This window comes from Urocitellus parryii, chromosome 6 (assembly GCF_045843805.1).
Source record: "Urocitellus parryii isolate mUroPar1 chromosome 6, mUroPar1.hap1, whole genome shotgun sequence".
Lineage (NCBI taxonomy): Eukaryota > Metazoa > Chordata > Mammalia > Rodentia > Sciuridae > Urocitellus > Urocitellus parryii.
In genome coordinates, this window is record NC_135536.1 from 97,818,106 (window position 1) to 97,845,102 (window position 26,997).

Consider the following 26,997-nt stretch of genomic DNA (forward strand, 5'->3'; position numbering starts at 1 on the left):
GCCGAATATTGAAAAATAAATATTGAAATTCTCTCTCTCTCTCTCAAAACAAACAAACAAACAAACAAACTTGCAGCTGAGTGGCACCTGATTCCCCAACCTAAAGGGTCAGCTGCAAGTTAAAAAAAAAAAGGTAGGAAAAGGAGATAGAATGTAAGTCCAGGTTTTCTGTATTGAGAAGATGGGGCATGTTTTTCCTTGATCATTTCCATCTAATAATAAAATATCTAGTATTCAACTCTCAGAGGCAGAGAAATAACAAATGTTAGATCATGAAGGATTTATGTAGTCAAGTCTAAACCCATCTACTTGAGGAAGCTGACCTCAAAGAAATCAAAGTGACTTTCCCAAGATAACACTGCTGGTTCCTTTATTCCATATGTATTTAGGTACCCATTATCTTACACCCACCAGGGGAGTCAAAAGGCTAGGAGTTGAAGCTAGTGTTCTGTTTCCTATTGCTCTTTTCCTTAAAGCTCATTTATCTCAGGTGAGTATCTTGAGCATCTGTCTTCATTAGGTCACTGATGTATTTGTTCAACTTTGTGATTGTTTCCATCTGTAAGGTGAGTATAATAACACCTACAAGGTGTTTTGAGGGGTAGAGCTGGAATAGAACAGCTCTCAGCAAAGCTCCCAGTATCCTCGGAGCCCTACCATGCAGAACCTGCTCTTCTAAGACAGCAGGCCATGTGGTAAATGGAATTAACGCCTTTGCCAAGGAGACTAGAGAGCACAGGAGGTCCCTAAACCCAGCTAGCCAGGGCAGAAAGACACCTGGAGGCCATCCCTGAGCTGAACTTAAGCTGACATCTGACCCCTGGCCAGGAGGAAGTGGTGGGGCAGGGCAGCAGGAATGCACTCAAACTAAGACCCACCCAGAGCAAACACTTACCAAAATAATCTTCTCACTTGGCAAAAGGAGATTTTCTAAAGACTTGGTTTTGAACATTTTTTTATTCATAACTAAGTTTATGCAAAAAAATTTTAATTAAAACAAGTCATTTCATCATTAAAAAAAAAAAAAAACTTGAGAGGCTGGGGATGTAGCTCACTGGTAGGGCATGGACTTTGCATACACAAGACTCTGGGCTGGATCCCCAGCCCCACCAAAATTTTTTTTAAAAAAACAAAACCAGGGGCTGGGGTTGTGGCTCAAATGGTAGCGCGCTCACCTGGCATGCGCGAGGCACTGGGTTTGATCCTCAGCACCACATAAAAATAAAATAAAGATATCGTGTCCACCTAAAAAAAAACTAAAAAAAAAAATATTAAAAAAAAACATGTTGAATGAAGTTTATACTAGTGCACATCTTATGCTTCAATCATCTTCTTCCTCTTCACCCCTTGCTTTCCTCTTTCTGGAATATTCATCTCCTGAACAGATAATAGATGAGTTGTAAAATTCAATATAAGGCATTTTTGGAAATCTTACTAAAATAGGTTCTAGCTGACAAGGGAAGAGTCAGCTCCTCATGTTAGACCTTGACACTCCTGGTGGCTGACCTGCATCACACAAGACACCGGCTCTAGAAGGTCAGGCTCCTAGAAACTGGGTTTCCCAGGGCTGCTGTCATGTATGACTGACTGACTTTCTATACTGACTATGTTTTTGTTTTGCCACACTGGAGATTGAACCCAGGGCCTTGAACATGCTAGGCAAGTCCTCTACCACTGTTTTATTTTTTAATGTTTTAAAATGTGTTTATTTTTATGTGGTGCTGAGGATCAAACCCAGTGCCTCACGCTTGGGAGGCAAGCGCTCTACCACTGAGCCACAACCCCAGGCCCACTGTTTTATTTTGAGACAAGGTCTTGCTAACTTACCCCAGCTGACCTCAAACTTGTGGTCTTCAAACCTCCTCCCTCAGCCTCCTGAGTATAGGAATACCTATACCTATAGGTATGTGCACCACGCCTGGTTTACTAAGTGACCTTACCATATGACTTGAAATATGTCCCTCTCTTCCTCAGTACTTCACTTTTCTCTATCTACAATTCTATATTTTAGAGCTTTTTAAAAGCCTTTTGATTTTAAGCAAAGATTGCTAATGACTTATGTGTTTTTTCAGTATGGTTTTAAATCTTTAAATATATATGCGTATGGAAAACAAATGAAAAAGTCACTAAAGTTTAATTAAGCATTTATGTGACTGTGAGACTTATTTCTATCTGTATCTCTGGAACTTAGAATGCAAGCCAGGCACAGTGGCACATGCCTGTAATCCCAATGACTCAGGAGGCTGAGGTAAGAAGATGGCAAATTCAAAGCTAACCTCGGTAACTTAACAAGACCCACCTAGGAGATAGGGGGAAAGGTTGGGGATGCAGCTCAGTGGTAGAGTGCCCGGGGTTTAATCCCCAGTACTAAAAAAAAGACATACATATGTTAAGTGTTACAAAAATAATGAATAAATTCATATGGCATAAAGGCAATAACAGTAATTCTCATACTTAGTTAAGACTTAAAATTTCTTTGTTCCTTTGAAGTTATAAAAGAAAACAAGGAATTACTGGGAGAAATATTTCAATAGAAAGAACCCTCAACTACTATAATATCCAAACAATAAAGACACTCATTTTCCCACAACAAACATGATAGATCCCTTGTTTTACTGACACCAAACTATCATTCTTTACCTGAGCCATGGTATCTGAAAATCCTGCATCTTGTCTTTTTTTTTTTTTTTTCTCCTTTTAAATACTTTATTTTTGGGGGGAAGATTTAGGCTCACAGTAAAATTGAGCAAAAAGTACATAAGAGCTCAACCACCCTCCTCCGCTCTTAGCTACATCCTGGGCCAGCACAGTACATTTATTATAACTGATGAACCTACATATCATTATCACCCAAAATCCATGTTTACATTAGGGTTCACTGTTGATGATTTATAAACTGTAGGTTTGGACAAATGTATATAGACATATATTCCCAATGACAGTAGTTACACTGCCCCCCAAAATCCTATGTTTTGTTTATAATTGCCAAAATTTGGAAATATCTGAGATACTGCATCTTGTCTTATAGTATGTTCCTATCTGAAATGCTCAACTCTGGCCCATGTGCCTGCCGAGCTTCCACTTACTCTTAGTGCCTATTAGAAGTCTCCTCTGAGAAGCCTTCCAAGAGCCATCAAGCACAGGTATCAGACCCTTCTCTGGGCCCCTCTAATTCCTATCATTGCATTTGTCTCACTGAATTTCAGTGAGACAAATTGCTTCTGGTCTGTGAGCTCCTCTTCCCAGGAGTTGGTTCCTGGGCACAAGGCCAACCCTTAGAATTGAGTAAATGCGGGCTTACCTCATCACCAGTGATTTTCTTTTCTTTGAGTAATCTTTGAACTTCATCTTCTTCTGATCTTTCATCACTATCATCTGAGGAATATCTAGCTTGTTCCTCTGAAAGCAAAGGAATTTTAGACATGGTATTGACCTCTGTAGTGATTCAACTTGACCTGACCATAGCCATCTTGAATCATCACCACCATGGTTGCCCCTGAGCAACCCTGTCCTATGCATGGTGGTTTGTGAATCTTTATGATCAGACCCTAGTTCATCAGCACCAGGAATGTGCCTGACGTCTTTGCTGTTAGTTGCATATAAACCTGGTAGATGAACACCACCTTTGTCCTGACCACTACATAATCCTCCTTCTCTCACCCAAGTTGAGGATCCACTGATCTTGCTGCCAGCCTTGACCATGCTTCTGTCAGTAAGTCCCCAATAAATTGCATTCTGTGCAATCCTGAAACTGTCTACTTCTTTTTTCAGTCTGTCAGCACCTTCTGCCTACAGTGGCCAGTCCTTTTACACTGGCTTTTCCCAGAACAACCTTCGAAGATGATGACCCTTTTATTCTTGAAAGTTTCTTCTGCTGAATATTGTTACTTCCCACTAGACATTTTCCTTGAGAAGACAACAGGTATTTTTAAGTGTCAGTGGGAAGGCAGATATAACTTTCCCACTTGCTGAAATGACTTAGATTGAAAGGTTTTTCTCAAGTTATTTGACCATCTCAAATATCCAAGAAAGGGGCTGAATATTTGGATATTTGAGATGGTCAAATAACTTGAGATAGAGTGTTTGCCTCACATGCACAAGGTCATGAGTTCAATCCCTAGCACTATAAAAACAAAAACCAAGAAACATTAGGTATTATCATCTTTAAGAACTATGAAATTTAAATACTGAGTCCTTAATTATACAATTAACTGCATATATAACAATTTATATGTTAACATACATTTTCCTCCACAAACATTTATTTAATAAATTTTCTTTGTTTTGGAAATGCCTTATGTTCACAGTTAACCTTTTCTGTGGGAAAGTGGCTCTAACAAAAACAAAAACAACCAAAGTTGTGGGGGGGTGGGGGTGAGGGGTGTTGTACTGGCTGATGGACAGGGAGGAAGAGCTCACCAGAGCAAAGCAGGCCCTGTCACCTGAAGTAAGATCTGACCACACCTGGCACAGCCCAGAGTTTCCCTTAGTGATGGGCCTCAGTGGCAGCCAGGCTGGAGGCCTCCTCACCTTCCTCATCCTCATCACTGCCAGGGTCCTGGTCAAGAACACTTGGCCCCTGCTGGTTCTGTTTCCCCTGCAGATGGACAGCCTGGTGAGTAGACAGCCTCAAGCGTTCTTCTTTCTGTAAAGAAGCAAATAAACTCTTTTAGCTGGACATGGTGGTGTACACCTCTAATCTCAGCTACTGAGGAGGCTAAGGGGGAGGATCAATTGAGGCCAAGAGGTTTATACCAGCCTGGGCAACAGCCACACCCTGTCTCAAAAAAAAAAAAAAAAAAAAAAAAAAAAGCTACTTTCATGCCTACTTGAATCCTCTTTTACCCTAAGAAACATGTAAATGCCTAGTCCAAGACAGCACCTAGGCCCTGTATCTCCAGAGTGCAGACACCTCTCTTTGCACCTCTGTTACCACACACAGTGGATGGTTTGGTTTGGTTTGACATCATGAAGGCAATACAAGGGTGAAGAGGAGGGAAGGATCCCTCACTCTAGTCAGCCCACTCAGATCTGGCACAGGAGTAGTCTCAGAACTTACACTGTTCTCTCAGGACAGTGCCACTCAGCCCATGCAGAAAAGTCAACAGCCTGAGAAACCCAATCCATGCCCGGGACAGCTGAATTGACTTCCCAGGGGAGTGGGGGCTGTCTTTGTCATCCCTGAGCTGCACACACTGGACCTTCCTAGGTTCCACTCCCAAAGTGTCTAGATATTCCTGTCCTGACCCTCAACCCAGAGAGCTTCCCACAGCACCTGACAACAGGCGGGGGTGAGGGGATCCCCAAGCTATAAGGCAGAACCTTCCTTGCCTTACAGCTGCCTGGCATTCTGCACTTTGGTCAAAAGGCTGGACCAGTGTCAGGCAAGTCTGAAATGTTCTTTTGACCTTCCTATTTTCTAATACAGTTTTGTAATGTCTGTCAAAAAGACGTTGGGTTCTAAAAATCAATAGTTTTTCTCTGAAATCTTATATATCATGGGGACAGCGCCTGAATCCCTTGTTTGCTATAAGCTTCCATCAGCCATTGACATTATTGTGGCTGATTAACTACAAACTTAGCAGGTTAAGCTGGATTCTGGTAACTACAAGAAATGAAATAATAGTGGCAGCAAAAAAAAAAAGTGAATTAATATTCTGGAAAATAACACCTCTTAAAACACACACAAAAAAATCTAGGATAAAACCTAGAGAACATACCTTAATCATTTCTGTTCGTTGGCATTCAGGATCACGACCAGCTATTGGCAAGATTCTAATCTTCTGTGTCTTTGAACTTCTATCCAGGAGTGGCAGGGTCATCTTTCTATGTGTGGCACTGTCTGTAGAGTGAGGTCTGCCAGGAAATGAACAACAACAATGTCTCACTCTTTACCAAGAACATTTGGGGCAAGCATACTAACAGCCACATAACCTGGAGACAGTGACAGCCTCACACTGGGCAGAACAAGGAGGCAGAACCACAGTTTCCCATTCTCTGGCTGAGAAGCTCCCCATCCCCCGCTGCCCCTCCTCCTGGGGAAATCTGTGTAAGTAGAAGTGGAGTGGAAAGGAGGGAAGGCAGGTGGTAAAGTCAAGGTCTTTTATAAAGAACACACACATACAAGAGAAGTAATATGAGATCTTAGTTCTTAAAGGGTGGCACAAATGCAGAAAGTACAATTGGAGAACTGAAAGTGAGTCCCTCCACCTGGATAAAACTGGGAGGAAGGTCAAAGAGCAAAGAAAGGATGAGCTTTAGGAAAGGGTCTCCGAAGAAGGCATGGCTACAGAGAAATGTAAGAAACAAAGTTGTGTTGGGCAGATATCCCACTTTGGAACACGGGGCAGTATGGGGCAGCACAGGGCAGCACGGGGCATGGTGCAGAACAGGCAGAATAAGTACTGTGTATCTTTGGGATGCCATTCTAGGAGACATCCTTAAAAGGAGCACCATTTATTGTGCCAGGTTTCTGCAGGAAGTTTTATATAGTCTTCAACTTAATTAACACAACATCTCCGAGAGGTAGATATTATCTTCATGTTATAGCAGAGGGAACTGGAAGTTAGTGAGTTTGAGTCCCCTCCTCAAGATTACACAATCTCAGAGCTGTCCCTCACAATGTTTATATAAACACCAACAAATTCTCTGGGTATAATAATATACCATAACATTCACTCTTTTAAAGTATAGAATTAAATGATTTTTTTTTTTGCAAAGTTATGCAAGAATGACTGCAATCTGATTTTAGAAGATCTTCATGATCCCAAACAGAACCTGTGCCCATAACTCTGGAGGAAAGTCGATCCTAATCTCAGCAGTGTGTCTTTCAGAGGGAGGGTGTCTAAGGGCGCCACAGCACCACCCATGGCAATGAGCTCAGCTGATCTACACATTGCTTGGGCACAGCCGGTCATGCCTGTTGCATCTACACACTGGCCCCATTCTGATGACACTTAGCTTCCAGGTCAATTTCGCTAAAGGGAAAGGCCACACAGATGCATTGTTAAGACTGTTACCAGATGTGCTGACCAATGTGAGTCAATAAACCTGTCTCCTAGGTTATACATCAATCTCCTGTGAGTTTTGATGGCATAAGCTAGCTCCCAGAGAAGTGGCGTCCAAAACAGAAACTCACAGTTAACTTGAGAATCAGTCCCCAGTCCTTGGTGAGCTGCACTATGGAATTAGGTCAGTTGGAAAAATCGGGAACAACATCTCCACTTTGTTACTCTTTAACCACAAGTGACAATGTGCAGATAGGAACAATTACCTAAAGGTAAGTCTGGATTTAAAGATGGCTTGTCCCAGTAGACCAGTGTCTTCCCTTATAAATAAGTGGTTGTGATTGCCCTGCAGTGGGGCTTTGTAGACATCAAACACTTCGTTGCCTAAATGCAGAGACATGCTGGAAAGGAAAAGCCATTCAGCTATTAAGATGGATATTTAGTGAGCCCTACAGCATCCATTCTACCCTGTTAGCTTCACTTAAAAAATGAAGAACTGTGGAATCCTGTCTTTATACTGAATTCATAAGGAAGAAAAGCTACTGTCAATAACCTACTTCTCTTCAAAGTAAAATGTGGTCAAATCTATCCTCCTTTCAACTTGAAATATAATTCCTTGTAATTTCCCCAATTGCTACCACTTCATTAGCCAACAGAAATCATTTTTCAAAAATATTAATTAAAATATCTGGAATCTCACAGATGAGAACTAGCCTTAGTCTTTCACATGAACAAGGCAGATATAAGGGATTCGAACACAACTTGGGTCCATGTCCAAGGTCTCCCACAAGCAGGGTTAGAATGACCTCGACTTTGCTTCTCTCAATTTTTCTAGGTAAAGCCAGGGGTCTACAGTTTGTCAATTCTTTAATGAAAATAACACCCAAATAAAGTCCTACTCATCCAGGCCTCCCTGGAGTATTTCAACATTCTTGGGGCATATTGCACTTACCTCCCATCTGACCACCTGACTATCCGGGCATTGCTTTCTTTAACTTTCTTTCCTTCTTCATCTCGGCGAATCCTCCATCGTATAGTATTTTCTACCTGATTCAAAACACAAAGATATTAGAAAACCAATTTAAATACATCTTCTTTTTTCCTCAAGTGCTCTATAATCGTATGCCAAGAATTGATAGGTAATGATGGAATAAGTTTACTAAACACTGAAACCCATCTGCTGCAAATACCTAGAGTTATTGGTTGAACTAAACAGACATTTTTCTTAAAAAAATTCTCTGAGATTCAATTCACAGCAGTGGAAGCAGAAGCACAGCATGATGCAGGCTGAGGCTTTGGTCCACATATAGTGGGCAGTTCAAACTGAGACCTCTGGACTGGGGGTGTATTCAGTGGTAGAGCGCTTGCCTAGCATGCATGAAGCTGTGGGTTCCATCCCCAGTAGAAAAAAAAAAAAAAGAATTTGAGACCTTTGTCTTTACAGAGTCCAGGAAAGAAGGGCTTAATAAGCGTCCTTCAGCTTAATGAAACAGAGGAACTCTGTGCATGAAATTAAATTTTTAAAAATGAATAAACAACTAACTAATTAACAAAAAATTAAAACCCAAGACTTGTGCTCTGCCATGTTTTTGAGGCCAAATTTCCCCACATAGTGGGAAACTCCAAGTCATAAAAGTAGAGTAAAAATTGACCATGTCCCGTGCTACCACTGGGGCCCCTGATAGGAGCTCAGAGGAAACTGATTAAGGAAGGCAAAACATCCTGTGGAGCCTGACAGGTAGTGCCCACCAGCCCAGGCCTTCTAGAGAAGAACAAGCTAATGGCAAGGTTTATTTTTGTGCATAATTTGAATATCCATAGAGTCTAAGACTTTTCTATTGTGGAATGTTGCTAGCATCTACCCACCAGAAAATGTGGAGGCAGTTCTGTATACCTCACTACATAGTCCTGAAGGAAGAAACAGTTTGTAACAATTTTTATCCCTACTTCTATCAAAAAATTTGAAATTGCAAAAAAAGAAACAAAAAAGAAAAGTGACAAACCTACAGGAAGTTAAAAAAAGAGAGAGTATGATGTCCCTTCTCCCCTAAAAATACTTTGAAAAGTCATTTACTTCTTTGTTCTAAACAGTTATTTATTGATAACAGGTAACATGAAAGATTTTCACAAACTCGAGTCTTGAGTTATCATTCCTGTACTTTACAAAAGAAAAAACTAGGCCAGGCAGAGTGGTGAGTGAGTGTTTGTGGTTCCAGCTACTCAGGAGGATCCTTGAGCCCAGGAGTTTAAGGACAGTCTGGACAATACAGCGAGACCCCATCTCATAAAAAAAGCAAACAGGGCTGGGGTTGTGGCTCAGCTGCTGAGCGCTCACCTAGCAGGTGCAAGGCACTGGATTCGATCCTCAGCACCACATGAAAAAATAAATAAATAATATAAAGGTATTGTGTCCAACTATAACTAAAAAGAAATTTTTTTAAAGAAACAAAGAAAAACAAAAAAGGAATAGAGCATGAGGTAATACCTTTAATTTTAACCTGGTTCTGTCTTCCTCATAAAGCACTTTCTCATCTTCAAATTCATCTTCATAAAACTGAGGATCGAAAGGTCTAAAATTTTTTTAATGTCATATTAGTCATAGTTAATAATGAATATTATTGACACTATTACTCATCTTTCTAATATGCACCAATGTTTCTTAAAATCATAGTGAGCAACTTCATGTAAGCCTTTAAGGAAGTATGCAAATTATGGTAGTTTCTTGAAATTTATAAAACATATTGTCTGAAATAAAATCCAAATGTGACTAACAATTCAAAGTCTTCTTTGGAGGAATATGTCTTGCAAAGTATAAGCAACACATGATCTAGCATTTCATATATTTTTTTAAGAACAGGTCATGCTTAATCACAAGAGCTTATACCCATGTGCCACATAGGTATTACCCATCGACATTATTTTGTTGTCAAAATAATTTTTTTCTAGATTCACAATGATCTCTGCACTGAACATTTGTGGTTTGTCTCATCTTCCTCACTCATTTTCCAATTATTCAGCTTTACACTAGTGAAAAATGCCTCCATCAGTCATGATGTCTGTTTTAAGTACCAAAATGCTAGAAAGATTATTAATATTAAAGCTCTTAACAATAATTCTTCATTTTTCTACCTTAGTACATCCTAAATTCATTTTTTTAAGTTACAGGAGAAATATCTTTATGATTAGTCAACTCATGATAAATAAGAAAAATATTTTTGTTCTTCAAAGTTTTAGTTAGTATCTTAAAATTTTTAATCAGTTCTCTTACTTGGATTCTATACTGAGAAACTTGGGTAGTTTAACAAAATATAATTCATTTCCTAAGTCAGAGTTGATACTGGGAATTTTTATTTCTATTCTGGTTTCAGAAACAGGCTCTTCTTCCTGCTGGTCCTGAGGTACTCTGTGTTCATCCTAAGAGAGGAATCAGAAGGTAAGAGCGTGAGGAGACATTCAGAATGCACTAGCTTTACTCTGCACCAGGCAGACGAAGGTTTGAAAGGAGGTAAATTCAGGCACTGCTTTAGGGATAAAATAGCAATTTCTCCAAGCCTCTCCTAGAACTTCACCTTCCACCACTTAAAACCAGCCAACAAAAAAAACATGGGAACGAGGTCTGTTAGCCTGGGTTACTAGAAAAAATATTTATTTTATTGATGTTTCTATTTTTCATAAGATAGCCAGAGACAGAAGTGTGAAATTATTCAACCCATCAATACTTACTGCTAAAATCAGAAAATACCAACATAGCCCAGGTTATGAGTCCTCCTGGTCCCGCCCTGAAGTTGGTATCAGCTTTGTCTGAGCAGTTCCTGCTGTGACTTCTAATATCCCACATTCCCAGTACAGCTAAGAATACCCCCATTCACCAGGTGTTCAGTTATCCTTGTCCTCTCTCAACATCAGAGAAACAGACCCTCAGCCTCTGAACCTTTTTCTTATCTTCACATAATGAGATCAATTGAGATTCATGATGGTACTTACAACAGGCTGTCTTGGAATGGGTAGTAGATTGTCCTCATCACTCTCTGAAGAAATGTCATCTATATCTCCAAACAGATCCATGGTCCCACTATAATGTTCAATGTTGGGGGGAAATGCATAATATATATTGTTCTGATTAAAGTTCTTCAACATGCTCCCAATATTCATCAACCAAATCTCCACTAAACCAACCTCACACTGGCTCTCCAAGCCTGGCCCCAGAAGCCTGACTTGTGCCTTGGAAATGGAAGAAGGCAAAGTCAGTTGGCCAAAGGCAAAGTCGCTGTGACTGCCAGCTTTCAAGATGGCTCCCAGAGATTCCCACCTCTGGTTTCCATGCTTTTGTGTGGTCGCCTCCAACATGGTCTCAAGATTGTTCTATGTGGTCAAGGGAGTACAACCTCACTTCTAGGTCAGGCTATGAATAACACTGGCTTTTCTGTGTTGCTCTTCCTCTCTTGGGTCTCACTCTGGGGGAAGCAGCTGCAACACTTGAACTGCTGGTGGGAAGGCCCAAGCAGTGAGGAAACAGGCCTCTGCAAAGAGCCACATGAGCTGTCTTGGAAACAGCCTTCAGTTCCAAGACTAGATACTGCAGTACAGCCTGTGTGACCCTAAGCTCTCCTGAATTTCCTACCCTCAGAAACTGTGTGAGATAGGAAATGTGCATTGTTTTAAGCTGCTGGCTGTTGGAGAAATTTGTTAGAGCAATAGAAGGCACTCTCTCCCTTTGTTCTCTGCATCCCTGTTTCCCATTCACTTTGTACTCCGGGATCCCAGAGACCTCCTACCGTCAGGATATTCAAGTAGAGGCTTGAGTTCTCCACACAGCTCTGTCCTCTACTTAAAACACATAGAGCTACACTGGCCCCCACATCCCTTCCTTCAAGCGAGAATATCAGCTAGAACCATGCATGGTGGTCTACACCTTTTTAATCCCAGCTACTTGGGAGCCTGAGGCAGAAGGATCACATATTCAAGGCCAGCCTGGGCAACTTAGTGAAATTCTGTCTTAGGAAAATGAAAAAAAAAAAAAATGCTGGGGGTGTAGCTCAGTGGTAGAATACCTACCTAGCATGTACGTGCAGGGTCCTGGGCTCGATTCCCAGTACTACAAAAAGTGGGATGGGGGGAGTATTCCATTGGAAATGGTGGCATACACCTATAATCCCAGCAAGTTAGGAGGCTGAGACAGGAGGAGGATCACATATTCAAGGCTAGCCTCAGTAATTTAGTGAGACCTTGCTTCAAAGTTTAAAAAAAAAAAAAGAAAAGAAAAAAGGAGGGGGCCCTGAGGATGTAGTTCAGTTAGAATACTTGTCAAGAATGTGTGTGCAAGGCCCTGGGTTCAATCCCCAGTACTGCAAAAACAAAAACAAAATCAGCCATGTGTAGGCAAAAATAAACTATACAAAACAGAATACTCTAAAGGACTGTGGCAATGACGCAGGAAGAAGCTAGCAGGGAGAAAGGAAGCTAAACCTCAATAGATTTTAAAGGTCATTATTATTCAACCCAAAATAAATGACCACTGCCAGTAACAACTGTTCAAAGAATTCAACTTTGTTTTGAATTCTCAACTCCATAAGACTGATCAGCTAGATAAATTTAATTTTTCACAGTTCATGAATATTTGTGTGGTCCTAGGTCCTTCAGTATTCCTAGTGCCACACTCAGCCCTCTGTCCTCATATTTGTCTTCAAAAAGGTATGTCTTTAATATGAATAAGGGTCTGAAGAATTTCCCTTAATCTCATGGTTGGCCTACATGAAGTATTCCTGTGGAGTAGTTTATTCTTCCTTTGACAGACAAGGAATTCAAATGCTTATTAACTTGTCCAAAGTCACACAGGGAGTGAAGGAACAAAGAGGTCTCCTGACTCCGAAGTCTACACACAGAATCATGGCCCAGAAACAGCAGGCTCTGTCCTTGCCTCTCTAGGACCCCCTCTAAATGCCCACTTCATCTATGGACAGGTAGTGTTACTTGCAGTTACTGACATAAGCTGCATGATATTTATGCGAAATTACATATGAATACAAATGCCAGCAACATGAAATAGTAACAGGCTAACTTAACAACTTGTAAGTAAAGTAAAAGCAAGTGTCAAGTTTGAAACATCCTAGATTATAAAAAAATACTTAACAAATTTAAAAATTTAAAGCCATGCAAAATATGGTCTCTGATCACAATGCAATCAATATCACAAAGATAACTGGAAAATCTCTAAATATTTGGAAATTAATACTTTCAAAATAGTCCATGAGTCAAAGAGGATGCTTCAAGGAAAATTAGGAAATATTTTGTAACTGAACAAAAACAAAACTATAACATTAAAATGTGTGAGATGCAGCTATATAAGTACTTAGAGGGAAGCTTATAGTAATAAAAATTCTTTTGGAAAACAAAAATGATCCTGAATCAAAAACCAAAGCTTCTACCTTGAGAAAATAGAAAAAGGGTGTGATGGTGCACACCTATAATCCCTAGTGACTTGGGAGGCTGAAGCAGGAGGATCTCAAGTTTAAGGCCAGTCTCAGAAATTTTATCAAGACACTGTCTCAAAATAAAAAAGGACTGGGAATGTAGCTCAGTGGTACAGTGCCCCTAGGTTAAATCTCCAGTACCACCAAAAACAAAAACAAAACAAAACAAAACAAATTTCAAAGCAAATAAAAAGAGGAAAAAGAATCAATGTAATTGAAAATAGGGAAAAAAAAATCTATGAAACCCAAAGTTGGTTTTTTGGGATCATTATGTCATTTCTTATATTTTGAGAAAGGATCTTGATATGCTGTCCAGGTTGGTCTTCTGGACTCATGGATCCTTCTGCCTCAGCCTCCCAAGTGCTGAGGATCGAACCCAGGGCCCTGCACATGCTAGGCGAGCACTCTACCTTTAAAGAAATTTAGTAGTATTTCACCTTCAAAAACCATAACACTTCTGTAAAAATGTTACAAACCTTTCCCAAATTATTGGCTTTTAAAAAACGATGCACAGAAATGTGTCATGTGGAATCAGGACAGAGAGCCAAAATGCATGCCTTTCTAGAACACAGAAAGCTGCCATTGCTTAGGGCTATTGTTCTAATTAATGTGTATAAGTCAATGACTTGATAGACTAGTAGTTGTATACAGCTAGATGTATAATTTAGATCATTTTTTATTTTATTAGATTAGTAGTTGTATACAGCTAGATGTATAATTTATATCTCTTTTTTATTTTGTTTTTTGGTACTGGGAGTTGAACCCAAAGGTGCTTTACCACTAAGCTACACCCCCAACCCTTTTTTTTACTTTGAAATAGGGTCTTCTGAGTTACTGAGGGTATCCCTAAAATGCTGAGGCTGGCCTTAAACTTGGAACCCTCCCTGCCTCAGCCTCCTGAGTAACTGGATCTACAGGCATGGGCCACCATCCCCAGCCATATACCATGTTATAAGTTGAAGAAAAAGTCATCTTTTGCAATGGAGTTATGCTCTTTTTCTTGTTTAATTCCCCAACTTGTCACAAAGTAGGATGGATAGTAGCTTTAATTGTGATTGTGGCTCCCTAACAGAGACATCTGCTAACTAATGCTGATAGGGCTTCCTGATGAAATGCATAGCACAGAAGCCAGTTGGGTATGTATTTACCCATGTTTTTGCAAAATGTTCAAGTCATTTGGCTCAGAACGCCTGAGTGTATATAGTATGTCATTCTACTCCATTTCAGTTTCTTGGATGTTTTCATTAGCTGTCGGCACAGTTACTGCCCCGATCTTGAACTACAAGTACTGCAATATTTTACATTCTCAGTATGAGTAGAGCTTTTTGATCTACAAAGCTAATGGAAATTTGCTTTGTGTGGCCGCTGTGTGTGAATATACCCAGAACCTAGTAAATATCCATGGTCATTTTAGTATTTGCATTTAGGAGGACCAAACAAATGAATACATATATTGAGGGTAAATGGAGCCAAGAATTCTTGCTTTTAGAGGAGACTGAAGAGGCAATTCCACAGGTGTCAGTATTGAGAACCCACAAGAAACTTGCTCATACATACCCTCTGGACCTCATTGGACCAGCTGACAGATTGCCATTACATACACCCAGCTTACAGTTTTGGACACAGGTTCACAATAAGCTCAGCCTGTATGGTTTTTCTTTTCTTTTTTTCCTGTGTGGTTTCTTGATGCCTGCAATTGAGTGTTTAGAAGCAAACCAGCAAGTGTTTCTCAAGCAAGGTCATCTACAAAACAGGGTGTGAATATGGTCCCACCCCCTAGAAGCTGGTGCTCAATTCTTTAGTGATATTGGCTAGAGGGTTCATACAGCGGTGGTACTTGCTGCAGAAATACCAAGCATCATTGGATCTGCTGGGTTATCAGGTGTCACTGGAAGAACAACTTGCCCTGCAGACTGGACTGACTGCCAAACATTCCCTTCTTGTTGTCCTTACTCAAAACAGGAAGCATCTATGGCTTACTTGGCAAAAGAGTCAAATAAAGTAACAACTGAAGTATGTGTACATTAGCTCCCAAATCCAAAAGGGTCTACAGTTTTGTTTTATTTGGGTAGCAGAGATTGAACCCAGGGGTGCTTAACCACTGAGTCATATTCCTAGCCCTTTTTAATATTTTATTTAGAGACAGGGTCTCACTGAGTTGCTTAGGGCTTTGCCAAGTTGCTGAGGCTGACTTTGAACTTTCGATCCTCCTACCTCAGCCTCCCAAGCTGCTGGGATTACAGGCATGTGCCAAGCACCACTGTTCTTTGGAGGCAATTATCCATACACACCCCATACCATTACCTCTCCAGAAATGTTGCTGAGGTGATGAGGCCCTGAAATTTGATGGTGATTCTTTCCCACCCTCTGATTCATATGCTCATTAATAAGGCATCTAAAGTATTTGCTGTTTCCTGTTCATCAGATTCACTCAGCATATCAATGTAGTGGGCCAGTGAGATTCATGGACTGTCAAGATGATCAAGGTCTCCTTGGACTCCATTAGAATGCAGGTGGGTCCTTGGATTCAGACAAGGCTGTAAAGTTGTGCCATTGGTGTGACAAGTAAAAGCAAACTCTTTCAGTTTGTTCTTACAAACTGATATGGAGAGAATAAAAATGTTTGTCGCCAATAGCTACAGACCAGGTATCGGCAGCTGTAGAGCTGTTCCCGCTAACACATGCTCATAGAAAATGGCAGCTGTTATTGGAGTCATGCTCTGATTAGGTTTAAGATGACCCTTCATTTCTAAGGTCAACTTGCTGCCTTCACAGGTCAAACTGGAGAGTTAAATGGGGGTGAGTGGTATCATCACCTCTACTTCTTCCGAATCTTTGATGGTGTCTTTCCTCTCCACAATTCCCCTTAGTCATGCAGTGGTTTTGGTTTATTATCTTGGTAAGCAAAAGAAGTTCTGGGGGCTTCTGCTAAGTCCTTCCTGTCATAATGATGGTTATTACATGACTCAGAGAGACAACATGGGGAATCTCTCAGTGACAAAATATGTCAACTCTAATTGTAAGAACTGGAAGAAATAACCACAGGGTGTGTTCACAAATGTGCTGAGCATACTGTGAGTTGAACTTGAGCTAAAACTAAATCTATTACTTGAGCACTCTAAGCCCCCCTATTGTCTAGGTAGGCCACAGCAGCATTTAGATTCAACAACTGAGAGTCAGTATTCAGGAATCCTTGTATTTCCTTCCCCATTGCAGTCATCCTTGTATATGGCTACAGTTTCCCTTGGGGGTTTGCTTGTAGGAAGATTCATAATTTATACTTGTGGTGATGCTTCAGAATCCTTCTTCAAGGGAAGGATTCAATAGGAGATTCCGAGTCTGGAAACATATTGCATATCTGAAACTTGAAGAGACAGGGTGATTCTCCGTTGTGGCAACTCATTATGATCTTGGCCTTGAGCTCTAGTCTTCCTATCATACAGACCTTGCTTGGCATCCTCATGAAGGGAGTATCTCTTGGCCCTCTCAGGGAATGAAACTGGGGAGAGACGGGGTAGTATGAAGGTCACACAAGATAAGTTGACTCTAACACTCCTATCTCCCTAATCCTCCTCCACACAACACTGGAGGAAGTTTTGGCATCTCAACTTCACAAAATATAGGCCACTGCTGAGTTTGTTTTAGTTAACCACTCAACTAGAGCACCATGTCCAGCTACATGCTAACACAGTAACTCCAGAATATATTCTTGCAAAATTATTTATTTATATTCAAAGATTTGGCCATGCTCAAGTTGTTTGTTACCTCTTAAAGTCCATTTCCATACATACTTCCCAGGCTTCTGCCTATACTGATTAGCAAAATCTTGTAATTCTTTTGGTGTACGAGCTATTTCTTCTTCACACTTTGTGCTTGCTTTGCTGGAGCATGAGATCCTAGTGACAGGTTCACTAACAGAAAGGCAGGTCAGATGGCACTCAGTTGTGTGAATCTTGAGAATGGAAACTGCTCAACATGTTATTACAATGTTTTCATGCAAGACTAGTTTCCTCAGACACAGGGAAGGAAGCTATGTCTCACAGGCAAGGGAGGCCCAGAGTCTCTAAGAAATTAGGTTTTTCAGTTCATCTGAGACTAGATATTCCCTTAGTCAGCTAAGCTGCTATAACAAAATACCAGTCTGGGAAGTTCAAGATCAAGGTGCCAGAAAATAGATTTCATTCTGAGGCCTCTTCTCTTAGATACTCGGCAGCTACCTTCTTGCTCTGTGTTCTCATGACCTGTTCTTTGTGAGCATGCAGAGTGAGCAAGCTCTGGTCTCTTCCTCTTCTAATAAGTACATAACTTACATTATGGTGCTGTGTCCTCCTAACATCATAAACCAATCACCTCCCAAAGGCTCTGTCCCCAAATGCCATCACATGGGGGCGGTTAGGGATTCAACATAAATTTACCAGGAACATAAACATTCTGTCCATGACATCCCCATTCCTATTTTCTTTCCCAGTCAATACCTTAACTTTAACATAAGACGTGGAGAGGCTATGAATTCAATTGATTTTATAATTCCACAACCACACAAATATTATTTTTTATTTTCAGATAACTCAGCCCTACAAGATACAAGACTGTGTTAGGGTTGTGATGAAAGCTCACTTTTCCCATATGATGTGAGCTGAACATTTTATTTTTTAAATTTTAACCTACAGCAACCACTTGACCCCTCAGCCGTGATAATCTTATTCATGATGATCTTATGCATCACCACGCATTTCCAGCATCCCATTTCCTGGGAGTGGGGAGCTCAGTCCTGCACCATTCTATTTCATCTTTGAAAATTTGTTTTCTGAACCACCCAGGCAGGTTTCTAGTAAGTAAAGGGAAAACACACTAGTTGCCTATACAGATAGAATTTAATATATTTTTAAAGATAGTAATTGAAGTTGTTGACTAGGTTACCAAAAATTTAAAACAAGAACTCGTAGGGATCAGAGTAGTAGTAAATACAGAGAGTAACTTCCACCCCTAGAGCTGAGAGAACCATATTTGAACATATGAGAGGTGCAATTATTAAAACTTAAAAGCTGCATGTACCAATATATAATAATGAATCCCATCATTATGTACAACTATACTGCACCAATTTAAAAATGTGGAAAAAAAATTATAAACTTAAATGCTTCCAGAAAGGGCCCCTTGGAGTTGAAACTCATACCTGTGGAAGACCAGCTGTCCAGCTAGTATTGATGTCTCTCAGGGAATACAATGAGGCTGATTCTCCAAGTGTTGGTATACCACAAATTGGATTCAGCTGCTGTAGAAAAGAACTACCTCTGCTGGGGTCAAGTGTTGATGAAACTGCAAGCTAACAGGAAGCCCCCAGAAAGTTCCATGAACAAACAGGAAGGAGCAATCCTTTCTTTGCTTTTCAAGCTTCCAGTCTTCCTTTAGCGCCCCCTAATGTGACAGCTGGCAAGGCTGAAATAGGGTTTGTAGAGTCTTGAACACAACGCGAAAATAGAGGAGAGGGATGGGTTTGAAGAAGAGACAAGAAACAAGAGCTTACCACACCCCATACCATTAGGTCCCCAGAAATGTTGCTGAGGTGATGAGGCCCTGATGTCTGTTAAAAAAAAAGCAAACAAGAATATGTTGCCTTGGAAAGAATGGAGGTAGAATGAAGGCTTTTAAAAGCCAGGTATTGGGGCTGGGGATGTGGCTCAAGCGGTAGCGCGCTCGCCTGGCATGCGTGCGGCCCGGGTTCGATCCTCAGCACCACATACCAACAAAGATGTTGTGTCTGCCGAGAACTAAGAAAAAATAAATGTTAAAATTATCTCTCTGTCCCCCTCTCTCTCACTCTCTCTTAAAAAATAAAAATAAATAAAAAAAAAAATAAAAGCCAGGTATTGGCCAGGCACCGTGGCACACACCTGTAATTCCAGCAACTTGGGAGGCTGAGGCAGGAGGATCCCAAGTTAAATTAAAAAAAAAGGCACTGACATTTCAATTTGATAAACCAGGAAACAGCAAAGCACTTAAAAGTTTTGTTAGGAAAACATTTTTGCGGTGATAGAAATGAGCCCTGAGCCTGAACCTCACATATGCTAAGAGCTCTACTACTTCACTACATCCACAGCACTTTCCTCTCTCTTTTTTCGATGTTACTTTTCTTTACATCTGCTCCCTTTGAATACTGGGACCACTGTGAGCTAAACTCCTAACAGAATGCAGCAGAAGTGAGGTTGTACGATTTTTCATACTAGGTTATATTACAAAGGAATGCAAAAACAAGGTAATACAATTTTCACTTGGTACTTTCAGGGCGCTCACCTTTGAAGCACAGCAACCTTGCTTGAGAAAGCAGAGCCAGGACAGGGATGTAACAATACAACACTCACCTTGCTCACAAACAGAAGGGTATCAAAATCTCTGTACTCAAATAATATTGTAATGCAAAAACTTTTTCTTTTCTTTTTTCTTTTTTCTTTTTTTTTTTTTTTGAGTGCTGGGGATAGAACCCAGAGCTTTGGGCATGCTAAGCACACACTGAGCTACACACCCTACCCCCTGGTCTCTGAGAAGCAGTAATTTTTTTTTAAATCAAAATTCATGTCTAAAGAACTTCATAATAAAAAAAAATTTAAAATAATCCAGCTAGGGATGAAGGTACACACCTGTATTGCTACTAGAAGGCTGAGGCAGGAAGATTGCAAGTTCAAGGCCAGTCTTGGTCACTTAAGGAGACCATCAGTAACTTGGCAAGACCCTGTCACACAACCACAAGAATGGGAAGTTATATTCCACATATGTATGTCAAACTACACTCTACTGTCATATATAAGGGGAAAAACGGACCCTGTCTCAAAAAATTAAAAAAGGACTGGGCATATAACTCAGTACTAAAGCACCCCTATGTTCAATCTTCAGTACCAAATAAATGAATAAACAAATGTAATTAATTTTAAAAAAGGGTTGAGGATGTAGCTCAGTGGTAAAGCACTTGTCTAGGATGAGGCAGGCCCTGGATTCCATCCCCAGTACTGTTAAAAAACAAATAACAACAAAAACAAAACAGAATTCAACCTGTAGTTGTATGAATCTTGTAATTAGCCTCACTCTATTCTAGTTGTTAAATCTCATTTTAAAACTTTAACTTTGTTCATCATTTTGCATTAATTTTGATTTTTATGTAACATTACTTAATGTGATTATTGTAGGATATTGACTAGTATTCATTGTGACTAGTATTTTATTTTATATTTTGGTCCCGGGAATTGAACCCAGGTATACTTAACCACTGAGCCACATCCCCAGCCCTTTTTTGGTATTTTATTTAGAGACAGGGCCTTGCTGAGTTGCTTAGGGCCTCTCTAAATTGCTGAGGCTGGCTTTGAACTCAGGATCCTCCTGCTTCTTTCTCCCAAATTGCTGGGATTACAGGCATGTGCCACCTAGGACTAGTATTTTAAACCCCCTAAAATTTGTCTACCCAGAACCTCAGAATGTGACTTTATTTGGAAATAGAGTTTTTGCAGATGTAACTAGTTAAGATGAGGTCACATTGGATGAAAGTTGGCCCTAAATCCAATGACTGCTTTTCTTATAAAAAGAGGGACATCTAGAGACTCAAGAACACACAAGAAAGAAGGCCACATAAAGACAGAGGCAAAGATTTGAATTATGCTACCCCATGCCAAGGACTGCCAGGAAACACCAGAACCTGGGAAGAGGGAAAGGAGAATCCTTCCTGGAAGACAGCACTGCTCTGCAAACATCTTGATTTCAAACTTCCTGTCTCCAGAACTGTAAGAGAATAAATTTCTGTTGTTTTAAGCCACCCTACTGTGGTACTTTTGTAGGGCAGTCTGAGGAAATAGACATGATTCTTGAGGTTATTTTCATACTCCTTTAAATACTGCATCTGAAGAGAGGGCCTCACTCCCCCTCACCCTAGTCTTGTTCCTGGCCAGCAGACCTCTTTGTGGGGATGAGAGGAAGTGGAGTAGGGGAGCAGGAATTCACGAAAACCCAACTCAGTGGAAATATTAACAAAGTCAGCTTCCTTTAGGAAAAGCAGATTTCTTAAACACAGTCACTTGCTTTTAATTTTTTTATTACAATTAAAATTACACAAAGGCAAATCAATTCGTTTCAATCAAAATAACTCATGTTTACATCATATTTATAAAACAAACTATACAATAAAATATATAAAAGTTTTCACATTTTGTACTTTAATCATCATCATCTTCTTCTTCATCACTGATCACATACTTCTTATGCTTTTTATTTGCTTTATCATCATCTTCTGCTTTTCTCTTTCCAGAAGGTTCACCCTCCTAAATAGATAAAATTTTTAAAAATCTAAAATTCAACAGAGAACATTTCTAGGAAAGGTTTATCAAAAGTAGCTCTGAGCTGAATGACCCTCTGATAACTCAAAGTAACTTTTTGTTTGTTTTCCTGGTGCTGGGGATTGAACCTCGGGGCACTTTGCATTGAGCTATACCCCCAGCTCTTTTTTTTTTTTTTTAAATATTTATTTATTTAAGTTTCCGATGGACACAACATCTTTGTTTGTATGTGATGCTGAGGATTGAACCCGGGCCGCACGCGTGCAGGGCAAGCACGCTACTGCTTGAGCCACATCCCCAGCCCACCCCCAGCTCTTTTTAAAAAAATTTTCAAACAACATCTCGAAGTTGCTAAGGCTGGCCTCAAACTTGCAATCCTCCTGCATCATCCTCCTAAACAGCTGTGATTGCAGGCATGTGCTACCATACCCTGCTCAAAGTAACTTACAGTAAAAACATTCAACAGATGAATGAAACCACTAGTCAAGGTGATGGCCAGTTTTCAAATCTATTAGAGGCATTGTAAAATGACAACTCTGCAAGGCTCATTACAAACTATAAAATTCAACTCATGCCCCTGCAGATACTAGGAGAGAGCTATGCAACCAAAGTTTATCTCTTACAGAGAAATCAGTGCACAACAGAGTCTGTCCTGGGAAGGATCAGGACTCTCCCAAGGAAGTTTTGCCTGTATGACCATTTCTTGTCCTAAAATATATTCACCCTTATCAGGTAATCGGTCAAAATTTTTTCTCCACTTCTTCAGCATTTAGCCTTTTTTTTTCCTTATCTAAAACTCATTATTTTAAACACTATTAATTTTTAAAATAATAATTTCTTGGTTTGGATATATTAAAAATATAAAGGTCTTTAAGAAAATAGTTGAAGATGTCAAAATGCCTTCTACTGTCAAGTATAACTAAAAAGAACAATTAAAATTTCTTGAAGAAATTAAATGTCTTCTATATGCACATTTCCTCTGTTTGAAATAATTCTGTACAATGTCCTAACAGAAAGAATTCAGAGAATTGTCTATAAAACAATTTTTACAAATAGAATTTGAATATATCATCATTTAAATATCAAATACTCATTACAGGAGTTGACACTAACATGACACTATCCTCCTCGTCAAAAATTAAATGGATCAACAAATGGTTTGAAGGTTAAGGTTGGGGAAGGCCTGACATCTTGCTGTGACCACAGAGTGCTTCTACATGTACGATGTAATCTGGTGCACCCACTTTTTTCCTGATGGTCCCAGCGGCTGGCCCTCTGAGGGACGAGATAGCATTTCACACTTGTTTCCTGCCTTGTTATCACAAATGCATTCCCACAGACCTAGAGTACCACAGGAGGGCTCAAAAAGAAAGTTATGAGCCTACAGTAAGGAGTCTACTTTCATCCCAGTGTGCAATAGTACAGTGACCCCAACAGCAATTGTCTTCCATTGTTGCCAATGCCCAGAACATGAACTGGAATAATATGAAGAGGCAGTAGCAGAGATTGGGGGGTCCAGGAAGAAGTAAAGTCTTTGTATTTAGAGAAGGGAAGAAAGAAGACCAAGAGAATATTTGGGTGGTGAAGGTAGAGGTCCATTTGCATGAGGCATTTTTGAGTTAGGCATTTTGCAACTGCCTAGCCCAGAAGGTCTTTTTTTAAGCAAAGAAAAATCTCATTTCTGAGAATACTAGGAATAAACCGAGTTCCATAGTACTTCTCAATTTTCATTAACAGTTTCTGCTTGCCAGGCCACAAATAGCATCTGCTTAGATGAGGACTTCCATTTGCCAACAGTTCAACACACTGCAAATGTATCATTAAGATGTCACCTCATCTAATTTAAAACCAATATGGTGCAGATTAATTTAACAAATTTTTTACTAGTTATTGTTCACAGTATGGCACTGAATTTCAGTGAATTGTGTATATATCTGTGCTCCTGGTCTCTGAGCTCCTCATTCCCAGGAGGTGGCTCCTGAGTACAAGCCAACTCTTATTATTGAGTAAATGTGAGCTTACCTCATCACTGGTGAGTTTCTTTGCTTTGAGTAATCTTTGAGCCTTATCTTCTTCTGATCCCTCATCACTGTCTGAGGAATAGATTCTGGCTCTTTCCTCTGAAAGCAAAGGAATTAGACTGAGTGACTTTCAATGATAGTGGTCTATTCAATCTCAGTTTTTCCTTCTTATCAGAATTGTACATTTTCCCCAGAGGAACTAAATAATTTTGAATTGCTGATTTAAAGATAAATCTCTAAATATATTGAAATGAAATAGACTTACTCTCTCCAAATATAATCCTTCCCTTCTTCCAACTCCTTGCCTAGCTAAGAACTGCCCAAAACTGAGTGTTACTTGTCTGTTGTGTTTTAATCTCTGAGGAACTGAATATTAAACATCTCTATCCCTAAATATATCTTTAACGTTTGTTTTTATTTTTGTGTGGTATAATTTTAAAATTAATTTTTCCTGTGGAAAATTAGCAATGCCAAAAATGGAAAGATCTCTGTACTATTGTCCCAAGATAAATAATAGGTAGGTAAGGCTTAGAAGGTCACTAGACAAAAGTAGTCACTGAAAAATGAGAAAAAGTTTTGTAGGACAGCCAGAAAAAGGAAAATTTGGGTGTTTTTATAATTTTTTTACTCAACAGGAAAAACCACCTGGGGCACACTGTGATTCCCAAGGTGTGTCAAAGGGAATAGAGAGAGCATTAGAACTTCATTTTATGGACAAGATACTTAATATCAAAGAAGGGCAGTCAAATGCTCAAGGCTGATGAGGTGAAACAACAAATGGTAGCTTTAGGTAACATTTATCATTCAACCCTCAAAACATCCTTATGTTGCAAACACTATTAGTAACAGGTTGTTTTTTTTCCAAAAGAGACCACAGATGTTAAGGGAAGTAATAGGATCTTCTAAAAGTGATTTTATGACTTTTGCTAGTAAATAGATGGATCTGGAGACTATTATGTTAAGTGAAATAAGCCAATCTCAAAAAACCAAAGATCGAATGTTCTCTTTGATTTGTGGATGCTAACGCACAACAAGAAGTGTTGGGAGTAGAAGTTCAGTGGAGTACAGAAATGGAAATAAAAGGAAGGGAGGAAGGATGGGAATAGAAAAGACAGTAGAATGAATCTGACATAACTTCTCTGTGTTCATATATGAATACATGACCAGTGAAACTCCACATCATGTACAACCACAAGAATGGGAAGTTATAATCCATGTATGTAAAATATGTCAAATTACATTCTACTGTCATGTATATCTAAAAATAACAAATAAAAAAATTTTTTTAAAAGGTGGTTGGTTGGTAGGTGGTCGCAGGTGTGATTCGGCCCCCTGTGGGGAAAAGGAGGCCGGTTTGAGCATGGCAGAAGGGGACACCTTGGTATCAGTGGATTACACAATTTTGGGGAAGGTGCAAGGGGTGTTTTTCCGCAAGTACACTCAGGGTGAGGGTAAAAAGTTAGGATTGGTAGGCTGGGTCCAGAACAGTACAAGGACAATCGCAAGGTCCCATCTCCAAGGTGCGTTACACGCACCTTGCGTGTATAAGGACAATCGCAAGGTCCCATCTCCAAGGTGCGTTACACGCTCAAATTGACAGAGCAAATTTCAGCAATGAGATAGTCATCTGGAAGCTGGATTACTCGGGGTTCCAAATTGTGAAATAATGGCCTGAATTTAAATTTTCCAAGAAAAAGTCAGTTTTGGTTTTTATTATTAATATAGAACTATTCTGTGTTCAATATTAGAATTAGTTATTTTTGTATCAAATATTTGTAATTGTATGTTCCATGTGTGATGGAACACAGCTTTACACTTTAGAACCATGTTAAAAAAAAAAAAAAAAAGGTGGTTGAGTTGAAAGTAGAGTAAGCAGGGTCAGGAGTTCAGCCCAAGCCTTGAGTTTGCTTTACAGCATCTCATCTTTCCACCAGTTGTGGGGGAATCTCTGGGTAAGAACCAAGAAGGTTTGTTGTTATTATTATTATATTTTTTTACTATGAGGTCTTTCATTATTTACTAAATGAGGTCCATGTCTTAAAAGACTCATCTCAAATAAATAAACATGATCAGATTAAATTATTTATAGAATCTATATGACAATGACACACCGGCACAATGATTTCCTTTTCTAAGAATCAAAATAATTATGCTTAGGTTACATAGCAACAAGTCATTGTATGATAATAAAGACACACTATACAGGAAGTTTCATGAGATCAATTCTCATTATATTCCTCATGTAAACCCGGTGAAACAATAACCCTATGGGATTTATTCCACTGACCATAATAAGTAATTCTCTTCCAGGTATTTCTTCTTCCTTGAAAAATATAATTTGATTTTCAATGAAATGTTAGACAAGTGAAGAAAGACTAAGTTAGGAGTCACCATCCTTAAAAAGTACTTAATTGCAAATACTTTATGTATCCTACTGAGTCTGTGGTAAGACTGATCACATTATGATAGTTAGGAAGCTTAATGAGGATGATTCACTGAAAAGAGACCCTATTATATCAGTGCTTTGTCATATTTGCCATCTCTCATTTCTCTTTGCACCTCTATATTCCTGTATTATTGTTCTTCTCTCACAGAAATATAGACACCTCTATCAAAAATGTTATTCACATTCAGTCTGTTATATGAATTTACACTAGAATTATTTTCTAAAACACATATTATGTTGTCGTTAATACTGTTCATTATTCCCACTGCCTGAAGACCAATGCCTAATTATGACACCCTACAAACCCCACTGAAATATATCTCTTTCTGAACATAGCGTGATGTTCCATGTCTATGTCTTTAGTTTTAAGTCTTTATTCTCATTCTACTTTCCCAAGAAGATTTTAGAAGTCAGATGGCCTTGGTTTAAGAATTGGCCAATTACCAATTATGTGTCTTTCGTCAAGTTACTCAACCTCTCGAAGTTTGTTTCCTCAATAACAAGAACAATAAAAGGAAATAGGTCAGGCTAGGGATGTGGCTCAGTGGTAGAGCACTTGCCTAGCATACACACAGCCCTTAGTTTCGCTCCCAGCATCACACAGGCATACACACACAAACACACATACACATACACACACACAGGCCCACAGTATTTAGAGATCAAATAGGACAGCAAATATTGAGTTTGCCTGGGGTTCAGTATGTACTGAAAAACATTACCCATTATGAATTA

General features: G+C 39.5%; 2 protein-coding genes and 1 pseudogene across 3 annotated transcripts in view; 1 reads left to right on the forward strand and 2 right to left on the reverse strand.

The window, feature by feature from the left end:
* Nucleotides 1–1,314: 1,314 nt before the first annotated feature.
* LOC144255447 (RNA polymerase-associated protein LEO1-like) lies at nt 1,315–11,072 on the reverse strand. The gene is made up of 9 exons (XM_077800147.1): nt 10,992–11,072; nt 10,276–10,421; nt 9,493–9,577; nt 7,960–8,054; nt 7,274–7,408; nt 5,721–5,856; nt 4,531–4,645; nt 3,302–3,399; nt 1,315–1,377 (listed from the first exon to the last, which is right to left on the reverse strand). The coding sequence occupies exons 1-9, from the start codon at nt 11,070–11,072 to the stop codon at nt 1,315–1,317; spliced, it is 954 nt and encodes a 317-aa protein (XP_077656273.1).
* Nucleotides 11,073–21,595: 10,523 nt separating this feature from the next.
* LOC113184223 (LEO1 component of Paf1/RNA polymerase II complex) overlaps nt 21,596–26,997 on the reverse strand; it is a 31,041-nt gene continuing 25,639 nt past the window's right edge. The window contains exons 11-12 of one of the 2 annotated variants that reach the window (XM_026390864.2): nt 23,818–23,915; nt 21,596–21,780 (exon numbers count right to left, since the gene is read on the reverse strand). In XM_026390864.2, the coding sequence (XP_026246649.1) occupies nt 21,676–21,780; nt 23,818–23,915 (203 nt within the window). In that variant the 3' untranslated portion in view covers nt 21,596–21,675. The remainder of the gene's footprint in view (nt 21,781–23,817; nt 23,916–26,997) is intronic. The other variant, XM_026390870.2, reaches the window with a different exon arrangement.
* LOC113184238 (acylphosphatase-1 pseudogene) lies at nt 25,174–25,617 on the forward strand (annotated as a pseudogene).